Source organism: Balaenoptera ricei, chromosome 13 (assembly GCF_028023285.1).
Source record: "Balaenoptera ricei isolate mBalRic1 chromosome 13, mBalRic1.hap2, whole genome shotgun sequence".
NCBI classification, from domain to species: Eukaryota; Metazoa; Chordata; class Mammalia; order Artiodactyla; family Balaenopteridae; genus Balaenoptera; species Balaenoptera ricei.
Window position 1 is genome coordinate 73,078,618 of NC_082651.1, and position 18,549 is coordinate 73,097,166.

The 18,549-nt window shown below is 38.0% G+C and overlaps 2 protein-coding genes across 5 annotated transcripts in view; one reads left to right on the forward strand and one right to left on the reverse strand.

The window, feature by feature from the left end:
• Positions 1–18,549, forward strand: part of STRN (striatin) — a 106,778-nt gene that overhangs the window by 43,115 nt on the left and 45,114 nt on the right. For all 4 annotated transcript variants that reach the window (XM_059943605.1, XM_059943604.1, XM_059943603.1 and 1 more), the window contains exons 3-4: positions 1,343–1,416; positions 10,890–10,968. In XM_059943605.1, coding sequence (XP_059799588.1) covers positions 1,343–1,416; positions 10,890–10,968 — 153 coding nt within the window. The remainder of the gene's footprint in view (positions 1–1,342; positions 1,417–10,889; positions 10,969–18,549) is intronic.
• Positions 9,365–10,452, reverse strand: LOC132377000 (annexin A2-like). Its single transcript, XM_059942912.1, is given in 2 exon segments — positions 9,365–10,182; positions 10,185–10,452. Coding segments are annotated over 2 exon segments (1,017 nt in total). The 5' UTR covers positions 10,441–10,452; the 3' UTR covers positions 9,365–9,421.

An 18,549-nucleotide genomic window follows, 5' to 3' on the forward strand; every position in this document is an offset into this window, starting at 1 on the left:
ACACACACAGAGTATTTTGTACTTTGTTTTTTTACTTAAGCTTAAAGATCAATCCCATATTTGCACACAAAGATTCTTTATTCTTTTTTCTTTTTAATGGGTACATATTATTACAAAACGTTTCATATCTATGCAAAACATATAAAGACTAATATAAAAAATACTCATGTACCTACCACCTACTTTAAGAAATAGAACATCAGCTATCTGTAATTTTCAGAGGTTTTAGGATTCCCCTCTGTATAAAATGTTGATTTTTTTTTTTGTGTTGTAACTGCAAAATAATTATTGCAAAGTAATATGAAGAATTCCAGTATTTTACACATTTGAGCAAATAATTTTCATTTTCTTTATACTTTTCTTGAAATATAAAAACTTTAAAGTAAGTGCTCAGTTAGTCTTTTATAAAGAAAAAAATAACTTTCAAATTTTGGCTATTTGATTACCCTTTTATTCCTTCTTCATTACTTTATTACTTTGGTTTTTCAAATTATTATTGTTGTTATTATCCCAGTCTTATTACATTGAATATTTATTGTAATAGCCTCAATATTTTGGGGAAGCAAACAAGTCAAAATATATAGCTACTTTAAGTATGGCCATTTTTAGTTAACCTTTAAATTTTTTACCTTGTCTGGATTATTTTTTTGGTCTCGGATGGTTAAATCTGAGATGGTTAAATTGGATAAACCAGAGATAACAACATCTAGTTAGCTTTTAAAAGAAGGTATTCCTGTTCACAGTTCTTCCTGAAAAGGCAAAAGATACGTTGGCTACTAAAAAATATATTTATTCCTACTAGAATGTCTTATTCAACATTGATGATTTAGGCTGGTTCCCCCTCCCTCCTTTGGATTGTTCACTCTAATGCTTACTTGGCAAAGCATAATTGCCTGACCATGCAGAGTATTATGAATGACCTTTTTACAAAAAAAAAAAACAAAACAACGAAGCTCAATTTTGAGAATGATTAGTCTTTCTCAAGTTTATTTCACAATCCAAACTTATTTACTGCTTTTGATAGAATTGTACTCTGGCAGTCATCAAGAAAATTTGAATACTGCAGAAACTAGAATGTTATCTGGTTCATTTGTAACTATAGAAACAAGATTTATGATTCTCAGTGTTATTCCTTTATTTATTATAACAGGACTTGATGGTATAACAACAACAAAATAATAATGGCAAGTGCTTTTGTATTAGGACTTTGACACTGTGGAAGGCTTTGAACTGTTGAAAGTTAGTCAGGACTACTGCATACTGATGACTACTCCTGTTACATATCTTAAAGTTCATTTAAATATGTTTTAAGATGGTTTGTATTTTCTCATTTCTTTGGTAGAGCTAAATACCACAAGTTGAAATATGGAACAGAATTGAATCAGGGAGATATGAAGCCTCCAAGCTATGACTCTGGTAAGCTAATTTTAAAGGAAGTTTAAATGATTAAAAAGAAGTTAATATCTAGTATTTTGTAGCAACAGTATTTATAACTGCAAGTTAATTTCTAATTATTTGCATATTAGTTATTTTTTCTGACCTACTTATCTTTGGGCACTAATCACTAAGTGTCATTTAGATCATTTTCTACCACCTTCCTTCTGTTTCCCTCTTCCCCATTCTTTTAGCTCCCCACTTTCTGCTTATGTTCTACACTTACTGGAAGGATCAGAATTCATGGGGTAACATGCACCAACATAACTGTGTGTTGCTGGGTCCCTCCAGTATTAATGAGAACTTTGAGATGTGTAATATAAAGTACATCATGCCCTTGAAATCCTGAGAGAAAGGGTAGAAACTATGGAGGTAGGAGATTTCTTCTTTAAGTACAAGAGAATTACTCATCCTTAAAGTCTGATCCCTCAATTTCAGGTGCAAAATTGTTTTGGACTTAACCCACAGGATGTTCTGTAACCAGAACGTCTTTTAACTGCTGAAACATTTGTTATCTTTTTTGTGCTATTTCTTCTTTTTCCTTCTCCTATATTCCTCATCACCCCATCAAACAATACAAAAATAGTACTTGTAAAGATATTAAGGAATATAATTGACTTATTAGTAGGTGTTAGGAAAAAGTAAGAAAAATTGTTGAAAAGTTATCACCATGTTTCAGATGAGTGTGTTTTTGACATGATGTCAGGTTAAATTCCTGGATCAAATGTCTGATATAACTGTCACATACTGAAATACCTTCCTTGGTTACTGTGGGCTTTATGTATGTTAACTTTAATTCTTAATATAGTTATTCATTAGAAATAATATTATTTTCATTTTACCTGAATGAAATTTAAACTCAGAGAAGTGGAGAAACTTGCCCAAGGTCACACAGCTATTAAGTAATGGGAATATGGATCTGAACCCAGGTCCACTGACTCCAAAATTCAAATTCTCCCCATTTTTCCACACTGTTTCTGTGTTTGACAGTGTATGAAGGAAGAAAATTATTCTGAATGTGCTGCCAATTTTATAGTTCAGTTCAGTGTAGTAATGTAATTAACACGTTTCCACGGCTGAATATTGAATCCTTGACGTTTAGAGCAATACCAATTGATCACTGACATTTTTTTTCTTTGTTTTTTTTTTTCATTGTTCTATCTTTTACTTTGGCATCTCTTCTTTTAACTTGAGATGCACTTACATTAAAAAAAATTTTTTTTTCTTGTTTTTAAATCTAGGCTATTTGTTGAAGACTATCCTAAAAGTACATTGTCTGAATCAAAGGAGTGATTTTAATCACTACTTTTACATAAACATGTTTGTTTCCTAATTTTTGGATATCGATTTAGGAGTATAAAGGTCTAGTTGCAGTATATACAAAATGCTTGTAAGTAGAGAATGTGGCTCAGTAGAAAAAGTTTGGGCTTTGAAATTGGATACACGTAAGTGTGACTCTGTCCTAACACTTTAAGTACCTGTGATATTACTTAGTCTCTCTGAGGTTGCTCCATTCCTTATCTGTAAACTGGGGAAAATTCTGGAAATAATTCCTAACTTGTAGGTTTATTTTCTTAGTATGTAATACCTAGTATCATTCCATCTGTCCATCTTTCAAACTACTGTTCAACTTTTAAATATGAAATATGTAATGCTTGTGTCAGAGCCAGAATCAAATTCTGTGAATAAAAATATAGTACTCTGTTGGATTTTTACAGGGAAGATGAAAGAAAAAAGTGATTACAATAAAATTATATGGAGAAGTAATAGGTGTTATGGAGCACAGTAGCAGGAGAACCAAATCTAGTTGTAAGTGATCAAGGAAGCCTTCTTGCAGGAAGTGATATTTGAAGTTGACATTTGAAAGGCAGGTAAGAATTAACCAGGGAAAGAGGACTGACTAAATATTTGTTGAATGAGAGGTAGAAGAAAGGCAGAGCATTAGCAGTAAAGTTTCTGAGGGAAGAATTTGGCACATTTGAGAAACAAAATAATTAGTTAGTAGAGAGGGAGAGGGAAAGAGTGTTTCTAGATGCAGCTAGAGAGTTAACCAGAAGGGCAGATTAACTGAGAGTTATGAGAAGGCTTTTGAAGGGTCTTAATCAGGGCTCTTGTGATCAGATTTGCTCTTAGATCACGCTGACAGCAGTGTGGAAGATGGGTAGAGAGGAGTAAAACTGGAGATGGGGAGACTGGATAGAGGACTTTGCAGCCACCTGGGTAAACGAGGAAGGTTACCTTGACAAGGGTACTAACAATGTAGTTGAAGAGAAGTGAGTGTGTTCAGGAAATATTTAGGAAGTAAAATCTGCAGGAAATTAGTTCTTGTTTAGATGTAGGGGATTTAAAAAGAGGAGAATCAAGGATGACTCTCACACTTCTAGTTTAAAAAACTAGACCAGAAGTACGTTTGGAAGATGGTGGGTTCACTTTTGGATTTACTTGTTAGGCCATCAAGCAGAAATGGCTAGTAGACCGCTGAGCATGTGAGTGTGGAGCTCAAGCCAGAGACATGGGTTTAATATGTAGATTTGAGAGCATATAGCATCTAGTACTAATGACACTCATTGCCACTGGGGTGGAAGAGCTCAGCCAGGGACCTTATGCAGAGTAAGAAGAGGGTCTAAAATGGAGCCCTGAGGAATGGCAACATTTAAAAAACTGGTAGAAGAATAGAAACCTGAAAAGGAAACTGATGAGGATTATTTTAATGGTAGGAGGAAAATCAGGAGCATGGAGATAAAGAGAAGAGAGGGTTTCCAGAAGGAAGGATCCTTCAGCACTACTGATTAATGCCCAGGGGTCTGAAGAGTATCTCTAGGACTTAGTGACACACAGGTCACTGGGAACTTTATTGTGAGCAGTCTTAGGAGAGAGTTGAGGGCAGAAACGAAGACTGTGCGTAGAAAGTGAAGACTAAGTGTAGTAAGCTTTAAGGAAGCCTAGATTGTGGAGGTGAAGGTGAGGGATTAGGGGGAAATAGCTGAAAGGACCCATGGGGTCAAGGAATAGAGAGAGAGAATGTGTGTGTGTGTATATGTGTGTGTGACATGTTTCTTAGAGGAGGAGCAAATAAAAAGGAGAGAGCAAAGATACGATATGAAGGTATCTGAAGAAGTGATAGGGATTGGATTCTGAACATAGCTGGAGAATGGCAGGAGGAGCATGTCTTTTATTGTTACCAAGAGAGAATATAGGAAGTTAGGTGATGGGTGTGTAGATTTGGGTTTAGGTCTGGTGGTGGGTGTTAATACGATAGCTTTATGTATGAGACTGGATTATCTGCTAAGAATACATCAGAGGTTTAAGAAGAGTGGAGAAGGTTTAAAATAATAATGAACAGGAGGACAAATTTACTAAGAAATAGTAAGATTGAGAAAAGCTAAGGGTCTGATTGAGGTGTGTAATCGTAAGTTTATATAGAAGTGCTGCTGGTCTGCACAATTGGCAGCCTAGGTAAAAGATAATAGAATGAAAATAGTTAACAGTTGAATTCATGGAGAGACAAGGGGACATGAAGACACTGTCAAAAGAATGGTTGAATTGATAGACCCTGAACTAAAACTAGAGAGGAAAGAAAGTGAAGGCAAAGGGAGGCTAATGGATCAAAGTAAGGGGATAGGCAACAGTCTAGAGCAGGTGAGCAAACTCTTTTGTAAAGGGCCAGATAGTAATATTTGGGCTTTGTAGGCCATGTGTTCTCTGTTGAAACTACTCAACTCTGCCATCATAACATGAAAGCAGCCACAACACATAAATGAATAAGTGTGGCAGGCTGGATTTGACCTGCAGGCCAAAATTTGCCAGCCCCTGATCTAAGGTCCCACCTAAATCAAAGTGCCTGGTAAATTAGGGGTACTGAGCCTGAAGGATATGCTCAGAGAGTGAGTTTGCATCAGTGACAGTTCTTCAATGACAATATCTAAGGCATGACAGCTGGAGAGGGTGGTGGTTGTGCAGAAGCTGAAGTGGATCACCCACATGAATATTAACTTCACTCAAGATGATGTAAAAGTTTGGTTACAGAGGAAGGATGCCTGGTTTAGAGTGTTATCAAGGGATTTGTAGATGACAGTGATGAGGACAGTGACTAGGAGAGGGTAGAAGGTCGTGTATCCAAATTAAAGAAGCAGGCATTTTTCCTTCTTCATTCTTTTATCCATTTACTATATTTTCCTGAAACTGATAATCCAGATGTTTTCTGAAACGTTTTTCAAAAAAATTCGTTTCCCCTCTGACATTTTTCCTGTTTTGTTCCACTTCCAAACCTTTACATTTCTCCTTTAGGAGAATATTACCCTAAGTTATGTTAAAATCTATTTATCTTTCATATTTCAGTTTCTCCTACTTAATATTAGAAGCCAGATACTTATTAAAAATAGAATATCTTTATCCAGAGTAACAAATTCTGCCTTTTAACTGAGACGTTTAGACCATTCACATTTAATGTGATTATTGATACAGTGAGCTTTAAAGCTGTCACCTTTGCTGTTTGGTTTCTATTTGTTCACTCTGTTCTTTGCTCCCTTTTCCTCATTTTTTGATTTCTTTTGGATTAATCTAGTGTATATTTTCAAAAATTTATTTATTTTATTTATTTATTTTTGGCTGCATTGGGTCTTCGTTGCTACGTGCGGACTTTCTCTAGTTGCAGTGAGCAGGGGCTACTCTTCGTTGCATTGTGTGGGCTTCTCATTGCAGTGGCTTCTCTTGTTGCAGAGCACGGGCTCTAGGCGCACTGGCTTCAGTAGTTGTGGCTCATGGGCTTAGTTGCTCCGTAGCATGTGGGATCTTCCCGGACCAGGGCTCGAACCCGTGTCCCCTGCATTGGCAGGCAGATTCTTAACCACTGTGCCACCAGGGAAGCCCCTAATGTAGTATTTTTTATGATTTCTTTTTATCTCTTTTGCTGGCTTATTAGCTACAATTCTTATTTTATTGGTTGCTTTAGGATTTATAGTATATGTTTTTAAGTTATTGGAGTTCTGTCTTTAAGTGCTAATATACCGCTTCATGTGTAGTATGAGAACCTCCTAACAGTGTACTTCCATCTCTCCTTTCTGTCTTTGTGCAATTGTTTTCATATATTTTACTTCTCTGTATATATATAAACCATACACTACATTATTATTTTTGTTTCAACAGTCAGTTCTCTTTCAAAGAGATTTAAATAACATAAAAAGCATATATTTCCAGTGCTCATCATTCCTTTGTGTGCATCCATATTTTCTGGTATCATTTTCCTTCTGTCTTAAGAACTTTCTTTAACATATTTTGTAATACGGGTTGCTGATAATGAATTCTTTGAGCTTTTGTGTGTCTGAAAAAGTCTTTATTTTGCTGCCTGCATTGTTTCTGATGAGATATCTTCTGTCATTCTTATCTTTATTCCTCTGTATATGAGTGACCTTTTTCTCTGGCTGCTTTTAAGATTTATCTCTCTATCATTGGTTTTAAGCAATTTTATTATGATGTGCTTTGGTGTAGTTCCACCCCCCCCACCCCCCCCCCCCAGTGTTTCTCGTGCTTGGGATTTGTTGGGTTTCTTGGATCTATGGGTTTATAGTTTTCATGAAATTTGGAACTTTTCAGCCCCTGTTTCTTCAGATATTATTTTTGTTCTCCCTCCCTATGCTGTGATCAGGAAACTCTATCAAGGCAGTAAGCTGGAACAATCATAAGGCTCACCTGTTTGGTTCCCTTTTCTCAGGGATTGCTGCCCTCTGTTGCCTGATGTCCAATGTCTTAACCATTTTGATTTATAGTTGCTTCAAGCAGGAGGGTAAATTGGGTCCCTGTTACTCCAACTTGACTGGAAGTGCCAGTCAGATACTTCTAACATTACCAAGAAATTCAGTTCTTACCCACTTTAAAATCCTCACTTTTGTATAATGTCACTTTTTGAACTTGATAAGGTAAGGATGAATCTGATAGTTGATGAATACTTACTAACCATTGAGAGAACTAAGTGTTTAGCCTGGATAAGGAAGTGTGGGGAAAAACAAGTTCACATGTGACCCAGAGAGTCAGATTTTTTTTTTTTTAAATAGAGAAAGGAAAATTTACTTCGGAGAAATTTATCCAGAATCAGGATTTCTGTCTTTATAATTACTTTGCAGGCACTGAAACTTGTTGCTCTTACAGAAGTCTATACCACTGATTATTTCTCTAAAACAGTGGAAAATAGATTTTGGCAATGTTGAGTTAAGAGCCTGTTGTATATTTGTGTGGTTAAATCTATGATTGCAGATGTAATCTTAGATCATTAATTCATACACTAATCTAATAAAAGAATTAGGGTAAACAGTTTTCCTCAAATCCATTACCAAGGAGATAAGGACTCCTCAAGCTCTATAGGTCTTTGAATGTCTTCATTCTTAGTAAGTGTTGTGACTGGTTATATTTCCATGAGGTTTCGTTTGCTTCCTTGCAATCATCTGGAGCCTAGTCATGATCCAGTGGAATAATATAATAAGCAGCAGTCATAGCCTTGCTGTTTTTGTCATATAGCTGGGTGAACTGAGTCAGGACTGAGTCCTTGCTTTCTTTTGCTTTTTCTCTTTTTCTTTCATTGAAGTATAATTGACTTGCAATATTATATTAGTTTCAGGTATACAACATAGTGGTTTGATATTTTAATATATTACAAAATGATCACCCAGGGAGTCAGATTTTATCTCAGTATAAGAATACACTTTTTAAAAAGAGGGTGCATTCTTATTTGATTTGGCTTAATTTATTTTTTATTAAGGTATAATTTACATACAGTGAAATTCACCTTTTTGGTGTTTTCATAAACACATACAGTCTTGTTACTAATACCCTTTGTAGTTAACCCCTCCTTCCCTACTCTAATCCCGTGGCAACCACTAATATGTTTTCTGTTCCTACAGTTTTGCCTTTTTGAGAAAATCATATCAATTCCAGAATCATACAGAATGTAGCCTTTTGAATCTAGGGTCTCCCGTTTAGCATAATGCATTTGAGATTCTTATATGTTGGTGTGTGTCAGTAGTTCATTCCTTGTTCTTGTTGAGTAGTATTCCATTGAATGGATGTACCACTCCTTGGTAACATCACTAGCTACCAAAGTAGGCAAAGGCAGTTGAGTGTATCTGAGGATGGTGTAGAAAGGATTTAGGCATATTTATTTATTTATTTATTTATTTATTTTTTATTTTTTATTTTTGGCTGCATTGGGTCTTCGTTGCTGCACGCAGGCTTTCTCTAGTTGTGGCAAGCGGGGGCTACTCGTTTCGGTGCGTGGGCTTCTCATTGTCATGGCTTCTCTTGTTGCGGAGCACGGGCTCTAGGTGTGCAGGCTTCAGTAGTTGTGGCACGTGGGCTCAGTAGCTGTGGCTTGCGGGCTCTAGGGTGCAGGCTCAGTAGTTGTGGCACACAGGCTTAGTTGCTCCGCGGCATGTGAGATCTTCCCGGACCAGGGCTCGAACCCATGTCCTCTGCATTGGCAGGTGGATTCTTAACCACTGCGCCACCAAGGAAGTCCCTTATCATCTTTTTGAAAGATTCGGCTTCTACCAAATGATGAATTGAAGCTTTACAGGGCCTAGGAGGTTTTCATCTAAAGAAGGTCTTAAAAAAAGAATGCTTGAGGTTTTCATTTAATAACTAGTGAAGGAAATAGATTTGGCTAGGGATTCTTTCTTTTTTTTTTTTTTTTAACTTGTTCCTAAAGTAAAAATTCAGTTTATTCATGTTTATGACACATTACTCAGAAGGCAAAGTGTTTCACATCATAGATTTCACTTCCAGCTCCTTGGAATGTTCATTTCTTTGACTGTAAAGAGAGACTAGACCGGAAAGCCACGTAATGCTTAGGCAACTAAACTAAGGATGGAGCAGGTGGGGTGGGCAGTGCTAACGTCATCCTCCCAGGGATGGGCACAAGGGGGCTGTTAGCCACTGTGTAGAACTGTTAGCTGGGAGTGCGGAGCAGCCGTCCTGGACCCTCGGGCCATTGTGGGCTTCAGTCATCCCCACCACACAGGTACAGCAGCGCTTTCTGGTAGTCGCCCTTGGTGTCTTGCTGAATGTAGTAGTACAGGGACTTGCCATACTTTTTCTTGAATTCAGATCTAATTTTCAACATGTCCACTTCACTGTGGGAGATCATGATTCTAATCAGGACCTTATCATGAGTGCCCTTGCCCTTCATGGAGTCGTACAGTCTGTCAGCAAAATACAGGGGCTTGTTCTGAATGCACTGGACTCGGTTCAGGAAGGCATTTTCCAGGTCTCCTCTGACCTCCTTCTTGATGCTCTCCAGCATGTCATAAGGGCTGTAGCTCTTGTACCTTTCAAATACTTTCTGGAGGCGGCACACACTCCACTTGGTCAGGATGCTGATCCGCTTGGGAACATCAGTTCCTCTCCTCTTCATGCCAGCATCACAGAGATCCCGGGCATCTTGGTCAATCAGTTCATAATCAACGACAGAGCCATCCTCTGCTCTTCGACCCTTCGATAGGGCAACCATCAGCTTGCGGAAGTCACCAGATGTGTCGGAAAAGATATCCTTCTCCAGATCGGTCTTGTACATGTCCTTGTCGACTCTGTTGATTTCCTGCAGCTCCTGGTTGGTCCTTGAGCAGATGAACTCAATGAGGGAGTCCTCATCGGTCCCCAGCCCCTTCATGGAGGCTTTCAGCTCGGAAGCGTCATACTGAGCAAGTGTTTTCAGTAGGCCCAAAATCTCTGTCTCCAGGTGGCCGGACAAGGCTGGCTTCGTGCTGATGCAAGTTCCTTTTTGGTCCTCCTCTGGTAGGCGAAGGCAATAATATCCTGTCTCTGTTCATTGCTACGGTTGGTCAAAATGTGGATGGTGACCTCACCCACACCCTTAGTCTTGATGGGCATTTCAGTGTTCAGAGCATCCCGCTCAGCATCAAAGTTGGTGTACGCCTTGACTGACCCGTATGCACTTGGAGGTGTGGAGTGGTCACCCTCCAAGCTGAGCTTGTAGAGAATTTCATGAACGGTAGACATTTTGAAGGAAGCTGGGCCGGGTGTGGAGCGTCGCCAGATGCAGAGCAGGGATTATTTCTTATCTATCTACTCTTTACCAGATGGGCTGGTTTTTTTTTTGAACCATCGTTCCTGGGCATTTTGTTCTAATTCTGATGTGGTGCTTCGTAATACTTTTGACTCTTGTATGACTTGAGTTGCCCTGAAGGAAAATTCTCAGGTTACCTAAAAATTGGGGAAAAGCCTTTATTTTAGTTCTGAAACTCTCAGGGAAATCTAGTAGCAATAATGAATTTATATTAGAGTTTTGTTATGGAAATTAAACTTAAAAACAGAATTTCCATTGTCCTAAAACATACCTTACAGTGTAGTGTTCTTAATCTTATAAGTTTTTATTGGACATTTTTAATGAATTGAGATACCCTCTAATGTATATAATGTCAGTTTTTTTATGATTTAATGTTTTCCAGATGAAGGTAATGAAACAGAGGTGCAGCCACAACAAAACAGCCAGTTAATGTGGAAACAAGGTCGACAACTACTCAGACAGTAAGTATGTCTTGAAAGTATCTGCTGTGAAAAAGCTTCTTTGAATTACTGTTCCTTCTTCATATTAAATACTTTTTCCCCTATGGAGGAATTTATTTTTTCATTAAATATTAGTAAGAATTATCAAGAATAAGTTCTCTCTCCATAATTTTAGCTTTATCAGGAAGTGTACAGCTTAAAGCTTCTAATTTATATATGCTTAAATTTATAGTTTAAAGAATTCTATACCCTTAAAGTTACTCTTTTCCTTGTACCTTTTATACATGAATATACATATGTTTTAATATAAGTCTAATCATGTAATTTTTGTGTTATGTTTTTAAACTTTATTTTAAATAGATGGAAGAACTTCTTGGATTTCTCAAGTTTGTAAATTTTATGCTAACATATAGTTTCTCCTATAAAATGTGAACTTGAGAGTATAAAGAGGGATCAAAGCTAGGTTGAGGTTCAGATGTCAGGCAGTGGGCTAGACCCACTCACCAGCTCAGTGCCTGACCCTTGCATATCACATTTGAAATTGGTATTTTGATTTGTGCCTCAGTAAAATGAAATTTGCTACCTGGTTTAAACTTTTGGGGTTGCTTGTGAATAGTCTAAACCTGTGGTTTCCAGAGCAGATTGCATGCCAGCCATTTCTTTTGATGATGGGAAGAGAATATTACAGTGTCTCCTTACATCTATTTTTTATCTCCTCAAAGTGAGAAGGAAATGAGACTTCATTACTATTTATTTATTTATGTTTTAAATTTTATTTTATTTATTTATTTTTTATACAGCAGGTTCTTATTAGTTATCTATTTTATACATATTAGTGTATATATGTCAATCCCAATATCCCAATTCATCCCCCCCGACACTTTCCCCCCTTGGTGTCTGTATGTTTGTTCTCTACATCTGTGTCTCTATATTTGCCTTGCAAACTGGTTCATCTGTACCATTTTTCGAGAATCCACATATATGTGTTAATATATGATACTGTTTTTCTCTTTCTGACTTACTTCACTCTGTATGACAGTCTCTAGGTCCATCCGTGTCTCTACAAATGAGTCAATTTCATTCCTTTTTATGGCTGAGTAATATTCCATTGTATGTATGTACCACATCTTCTTTAACTGTTCGTCTGTCAGTGGGCATTTAGGTTGCTTCCATGACCTGGCTATTGTAAATAGTGCTGCAGTGAACACTGGGGTGCATGTGTCTTTTTGAATTATGGTTTTCTCTGGGTGTATGCCCAGTAGTGGGATGGCTGGGTCATATGGTGATTCTAGTTTTAGTTTTTTAAGGAATCTCCATACTTTTCTCCATAGTGGCTGTATCAGTTTACATTCCCACCAACAGTGCAAGAGGGTTCCCTTTTTTCCACACCCTCAGCAGCATTTGCTGTTTGTAGATTTTCTGATGATGCCCATTCTAACCAGTGTGAGGTGATACCTCATTGTAGTTTTGATTTGCATTTCTCTAATGATTAGTGATGTTGAGCAGCTTTTCATGTGCCTCTTGGCCATCTGTATGTCTTCTTTGGAGAAATCTCTATTTAGGTCTTCTGCCCATTTTTGGATGGGGTTATTTGTTTTTATAATGTTGAACTGCATGGGCTGTTTATATATATTTTGGAGATTAATCCTTTGTTGATTTGTTAGCAAATATTTTCTCCCATTCTGAGGGTTGTCTTTTCATCTTGTTTATAGTTTCCTTTGCTGTGCACAAGCTTTTAAGTTTCATTAGGTCCCATTTGTTTATTTTTGTTTTTATTTCCATTTCTCTAGGAGGTGGGTCAAAAAGGATCTTGCTGTGATTTATGTCATAGAGTGTTCTGCCTATGTTTTCCTCTAAGAGTTTGATAGTGTCTGGCCTTACATTTAGGTCTTTAATCCATTTTGAGTTTATTTTTGTGTATGGTGTTAGGGAGTGTTCTAATTTCATTCTTTTACATGTAGCTGTCCAGTTTTCCCAACACCACTTATTGAAGAGACTATCTTTTCTCCATTGTACATCCTTGCCTCCTTTGTCATAGATTAGTTGACCATAGGTGTGTGGATTTATCTCTGGGCTTTCTATCCTGTTCCATTGATCTATATTTCTGTTTTTGTGCCAGTACCATACTTTCTTGGTTACTGTAGCTTTGTAGTATAGTCTGAAGTCAGGGAGTCTGATTCCTCCAGCTCTGTTTTTTTCCCTCAAGATTGCTTTGGCTATTTGAGGTCTTTTGTGTCTCCATACAAATTTTAGATTTTTTGTTCTAGTTCTGTGAAAAATGCCATTGGTCGTTTGATAGGGATTGCATTGAATCTGTAGATTGCTTTGGGTAGTAGAGTCATTTTCACAATATTGATTCTTCCAATCCAAGAACATGGTATATCTCTCCATCTGTTTGTGTCATCTTTGATTTCTTTCAACAGTGTCTTATAGTTTTCTGCATACAGGTCTTTTGTCTCCTTAGGTAGGTTTATTCCTAGTTATTTTATTCTTTTTGTTGCAGTGGTGAATGAGATTGTTTCCTTAATTTCTCTTTCTGATCTTTCGTTGTTAGTGTATAGGAATGCAGGAGATTTCTGTGCATTAATTTTGTATCCTGCTACTTTACCAAATTCATTGATTAGCTCTAGTAGTTTTCTGGTGGCATCTTTAGGATTCTGTATGTATTGTATCATGTCATCTGCAAACAGTGACAATTTTACTGCTTCTTTTCCAATTTGTATTCCTTTTATTTCTTTTTCTTCTCTGATTGCCGTGGTTAGGACTATGTTGAATAATAGTGGCGAGAGTGGACATCCTTGTCTTGTTCCTGATCTTGGAGGAAATGCTTTCAGTTTTTCACCATTGAGAATGATGTTTGCTGTGGGTTTGTCATATATGACCTTTATTATGTTGAGGTAGGTTCCCTCTGTGCCCACTTTCTGGAGAATTTTTATCATAAACGAGTGTTGAATTTTGTCAAAAGCTTTTTCTGCATCTATTGAGATGATCATCTGGTTTTTATTCTTCAATTTGTTAATATGGTGTATCACATTGATTGATTTGCGTATATTGAAGACTCCTTGCATCCCTGGGGTAAATCCCACTTGATCATGGTGTATGATCCTTTTAATATGTTGTTGGATTCTGTTTGCTAGTATTTTGTTGAGGATTTTTGCATCTATATTCATCAGTGATACTGGTTTGTAATTTTCTTTTTTTGTAGTATCTTTGTCTGGTTTTGGTATCAGGGTGATGATGGCCTTGTAGAATGTGTTTGGGAGTGTTCCTTCCTCTGCAGTTTTTTGGAAGAGTTTGAGAAGGATGGGTGTTAGCTCTTCTCTAAATGTTTGATAGAATTCACCTATGAAGCCATCTGGTCCTGGGCTTTTGTTTGTTGGAAGATTTTTAATCACAGTTTCAATTTGATTACTTCTGATTGGTCTGTTCATATTTTCTATTTCTTCCTGGTTCACTCTTGGAAGGTTATACCTTTCTAAGAATTTGTCCATTTCTTGCAGGTTGTCCATTTTATTGGCATAGAGTTGCTGGTAGTAGTCTCTTAGGATGCTTCGTATTTCTGCGGTGTCCATTGTAACTTCTCCTTTTTCATTTCTAATTTTATTGATTTGAGTCCTCTCCCTCTTTTTCTTGATGAGTCTGGCTAAAGGTTTATCAATTTTGTTTATCTTCTCAAAGAACCAGCTTTTAGTTTTATTGATCTTTGCTATTGTTTTCTTTGTTTCTATTTCATTTATTTCTGCTCTGATCTTTATGACCTCTTTCCTTCTACTAACTTTGGGTTTTGTTTGTTCTTCTGTCTCTAGTTCCTTTAGGTGTAAGATTAGATTGTTTATTTGAGATTTTTCTTGTTTCTGGAAGTAGGATTGTATCGCTATAAACTTCCCTCTTAGAACTGCTTTTGCTGCATCCCATAGGTTTTTGGATCATTGTGTTTTCATTGTCATTTGTCTCTAGGTATTTTTTGATTTCCTCTTTGATTTATCCAGTGATCTCTTGGTTATTTAGTAACGTATTGTTTGACCTCCCTGTGTTTGTATTTTTTACGTTTTTTCCCTGTATCTTATTTCTAATCTCATAGCGTTGTGGTCGGAAAAGATGCTTGATATGATTTCAATTTTCTTAAATTTACCAAGGCTTGATTTGTGACCCAAGATGTGATCTATCCTGGAGAATGTTCCGTGTGCACTTGAGAAGAAAGTGTAATCTGCTGTTTTGGGATGGAATGTCCTATAAATATCAATTAAATCTGTCTGATCTATTGTGTCATTTAAAGCTTGTGTTTCCTTATTAATTTTCTGTCTGGATGATCTGTCCATTGGTGTAAGTGAGGTGTTAATATCCCCCACTATTATTGTGTTACTGTCGATTTCCTCTTTTATAGCAGTTAGATTTGCCTTATGTATTGAGGTGCTCCTATGTTGGGTGCATATATATTTATAATTGTTATATCTTCTTCTTGGATTGAACCCTTGACCATTATGTAGTGTCCTTCCTTGTCTCTTGTAACATTCTTTATTTTAAAGTCTATTTTATCTGATATGAGTATTGCTACTCCAGCTTTCTTTTGATTTCCATTTGCATGGAATATCTTTTTCCATCCCCTCACTTTCAGTCTGTATGTGTCCCTAGGTCTGAAGTGGGTCTCTTGTAGACAGCATATATATGGGTCTTGTATTTGTATCCATTCAGCAAGCCTGTGTCTTTTGGTTGGAGCATTTAATCCATTCATATTTAAGGTAATTATCGATATGTATGTTCCTGTTACCATTTTCTTAATTGTTTTGGGTTTGGTTTTGTAGGTCCTTTTCTTCTCTTGTGTTTCCCACTTAGAGAAGTTCCTTTAGCATTTGTTGTAGAGGTGGTTTGGTGGTGCTGAATTCTCTTAGCTTTTGCTTGTCTGTAAAGCTTTTGATTTCTCCGTTGAATCTGAATGAGATCCTCGCTGGGTAGAGTAATCTTGGTTGTAGGTTCTTCCCTTTCATCACTTTAAGTATATCATGCCACTCCCTTCTGGCCTGTAGAGTTTCTGCTGAGAAATCAGCTGTTAACCTTATGGGAGTTCCCTTGTATGTTATTTGTCATTTTTCTCTTGTTGCTTTTAACAATTTTTCTTTGTCTTTAATTTTTGTCAGTTTGATTACTATGTGTCTCGTCATGTTTCTCCTTGGGTTTATCCTGCCTGGGGCTCTCTGCACTTCCTGGACTTGGGTGGCTATTTCCTTTCCCATATTAGGGAAGTTTTTGACTGTAATCTCTTCAAATATTTTCCTGAGTCTTTTGTCTCTCTCTTCTCCTTCTGGGGCCCTTATAATGCGAATGTTGGTGCATTTAATGTTGTCCCAGAGGTCTCTTAGGCTGTCTTCATTTCTTTTCATTCTTTTTCTTTACTCTGTTCTGTGGCAGTGAATTCTGCCATTCTGTCTTCCAGGTCACTTGTCTGTTCTTCTGCCTCAGTTATTCTGCTATTGATTCCTTCTAGTATGTTTTTCATTTCAGTTATTGTAGTGTTCATCTCTGTTTGTTTGTTCTTTAATTCTTCTAGGTGTTTGTCCTTTAATTCTTGTAGGTCTTTGTTAAACATTTCTTGCATCTTCTTGGTCTTTGCCTCCATTCTTTTTCTGAGGTCCTGGATCATCTTCACTATCATTATTCTGAATTCTTTTTCTGGAAGGTTGCCTATCTCCACTTCATTTAATTGTTTTTCTGGGGTTGTGTCTTGTTCCTTCATCGGGTACATAGCCCTCTGCCTTTTCATTTTGTCTGTCTTTCTGTGAATGTGGTTTTCGTTCCACAGGCTGCAGGATTGTGGTTCTTCTTGCTTCTGCTGTCTGCCCTCTGGTGGATGAGGCTATCTAAGAGGCTTGTGCAGGCTTCCTGATGGGAGGGACTGGTGGTGGGTAGAGCTGGGTTTGCTCTGGTGGGAACAATTCAGTAAAACTTTAACTTCCTTGTTTGCTGTTGGGTGGGGCTGCATTCCCTCCCTGTTGGTTATTTGGCCTGAGGTGACGCAGCACTGGAGCCTGCCAAACCTGCTGTTTGGTGGGGCTAAAGGTGGACTCTGGAGGGCTCATGCCAAGGAGTCCTTTCCAGATCTTTAGCTGCCAGTGTCCTTGTCCCCACGGTGAGCCACAGCCACCCCCTGCCTCTGCAGCAGACCCTCCAACACTAGCAGGCAGGTCTGGTTCCGTCATCTGTGGGGTCACTACTCCTTCCCCCTGGGTACTGACATGCACACTACTTTGTGTGTGCCCTCCAAGAGTGGAGTCTCTGTTTCCCCCAGTCCTGTCGAAGTCCTGCAATCAAATCCCGCTAGCCTTTAAAGTCTGATTCTCTGGGAATTCCTCCTCCTGTTGCTGGACCCCCAGGTTGGGAAGCCTGATGTGGGGCTCAGAACGTTCACTCCAGTGGGTGGACTTCTGTGGTATAATTGTTCTCCAGTTTGTGAGTCATCCACCCAGCGGTTGTGGGATTTGATTTTATTGTGATTGCGCCCCTCCTGCTGTCTCACTGCAGCTTCTCCTTTGTCTTTGGATGTGGGGTATCTTTTTTGGTGAGTTCCAGTGTCTTCCTCCTGATGACTGTTCAGCAGTTAGTTGGGATTCCGGTGCTCTTGCAAGAGGGAGTGAGCGCACGTCCTTCTACTCCGCCGTCTTGAACCAGTCGCTCCTCCGGTCTCAGTTTTTCAAAGTTACTAGATTTTTTTTGCAACTTTACTTTCCTCATAGTAAGTACAGCGGTGAACCATATAATAAAATTTTGTAAACTTGAACCACAGTCATCCCAAAGGCCCTCATGAGCTCCAGTCTCCAGTGAGTTCCGTCTCCAGCTGAATTCAGTCTCCAGAGACTTCATTACTATTTAATAAATGGGTTTTCACTTTGGTCTTAAATGTGATTTATGCATTTTCCTTTTATAAATAAATAAATTCTTAAAGTGCTTATTTTGTTTTTTTGGTTTTTTTTAATGACAAGTGGTTATCATAGTGAGCAATCCAAGAAAAAAATTTTTTAATTAAATAATTTATTTTTGACTGTGTTGGGTGTTCGTTTCTGTGCGAGGGCTTTCTCCAGTTGCGGCAAGCGGGGGCCACTCTTCATCGCGGTGCACGGGCCTCTCACTATCGCGGCCTCTCTTGTTGCGGAGCACGGGCTCCAGACGCGCAGGCTCAGTAGTTGTGGCTCACGGGCCTAGTTGCTCCGCGGCATGTGGGATCTTCCCAGACCAGGGCTCGAACCTGTGTCCCCTGCATTGGCAGGCAGATTCTCAACCACTGCGCCGCCAGGGAAGCCCTGAAGAAATATTTTTTAAAAGACTCGTAATCTGCCTCTCAAAGGTGACATTTTATTGATGAATAAGGAAGTAACTATTTAGTAAAGCCAACTTATCCATGGAATGAGCAGTTTTGGAAACAGTTATATATAATGTGATTTTGTTGCCAAAGTGAGTTATGTATCAAGTATTATTTGTTAAAAATAGAAAAGCATAATACCTTTGTGTTTGTTTGCAAGAACCAACTGATTAAAATCAGGAACGTTTGAAATTTACTATCCAAATTTTAATCAAAAATTTTCTATAGGTACTGGATAGGATTGAAAAATG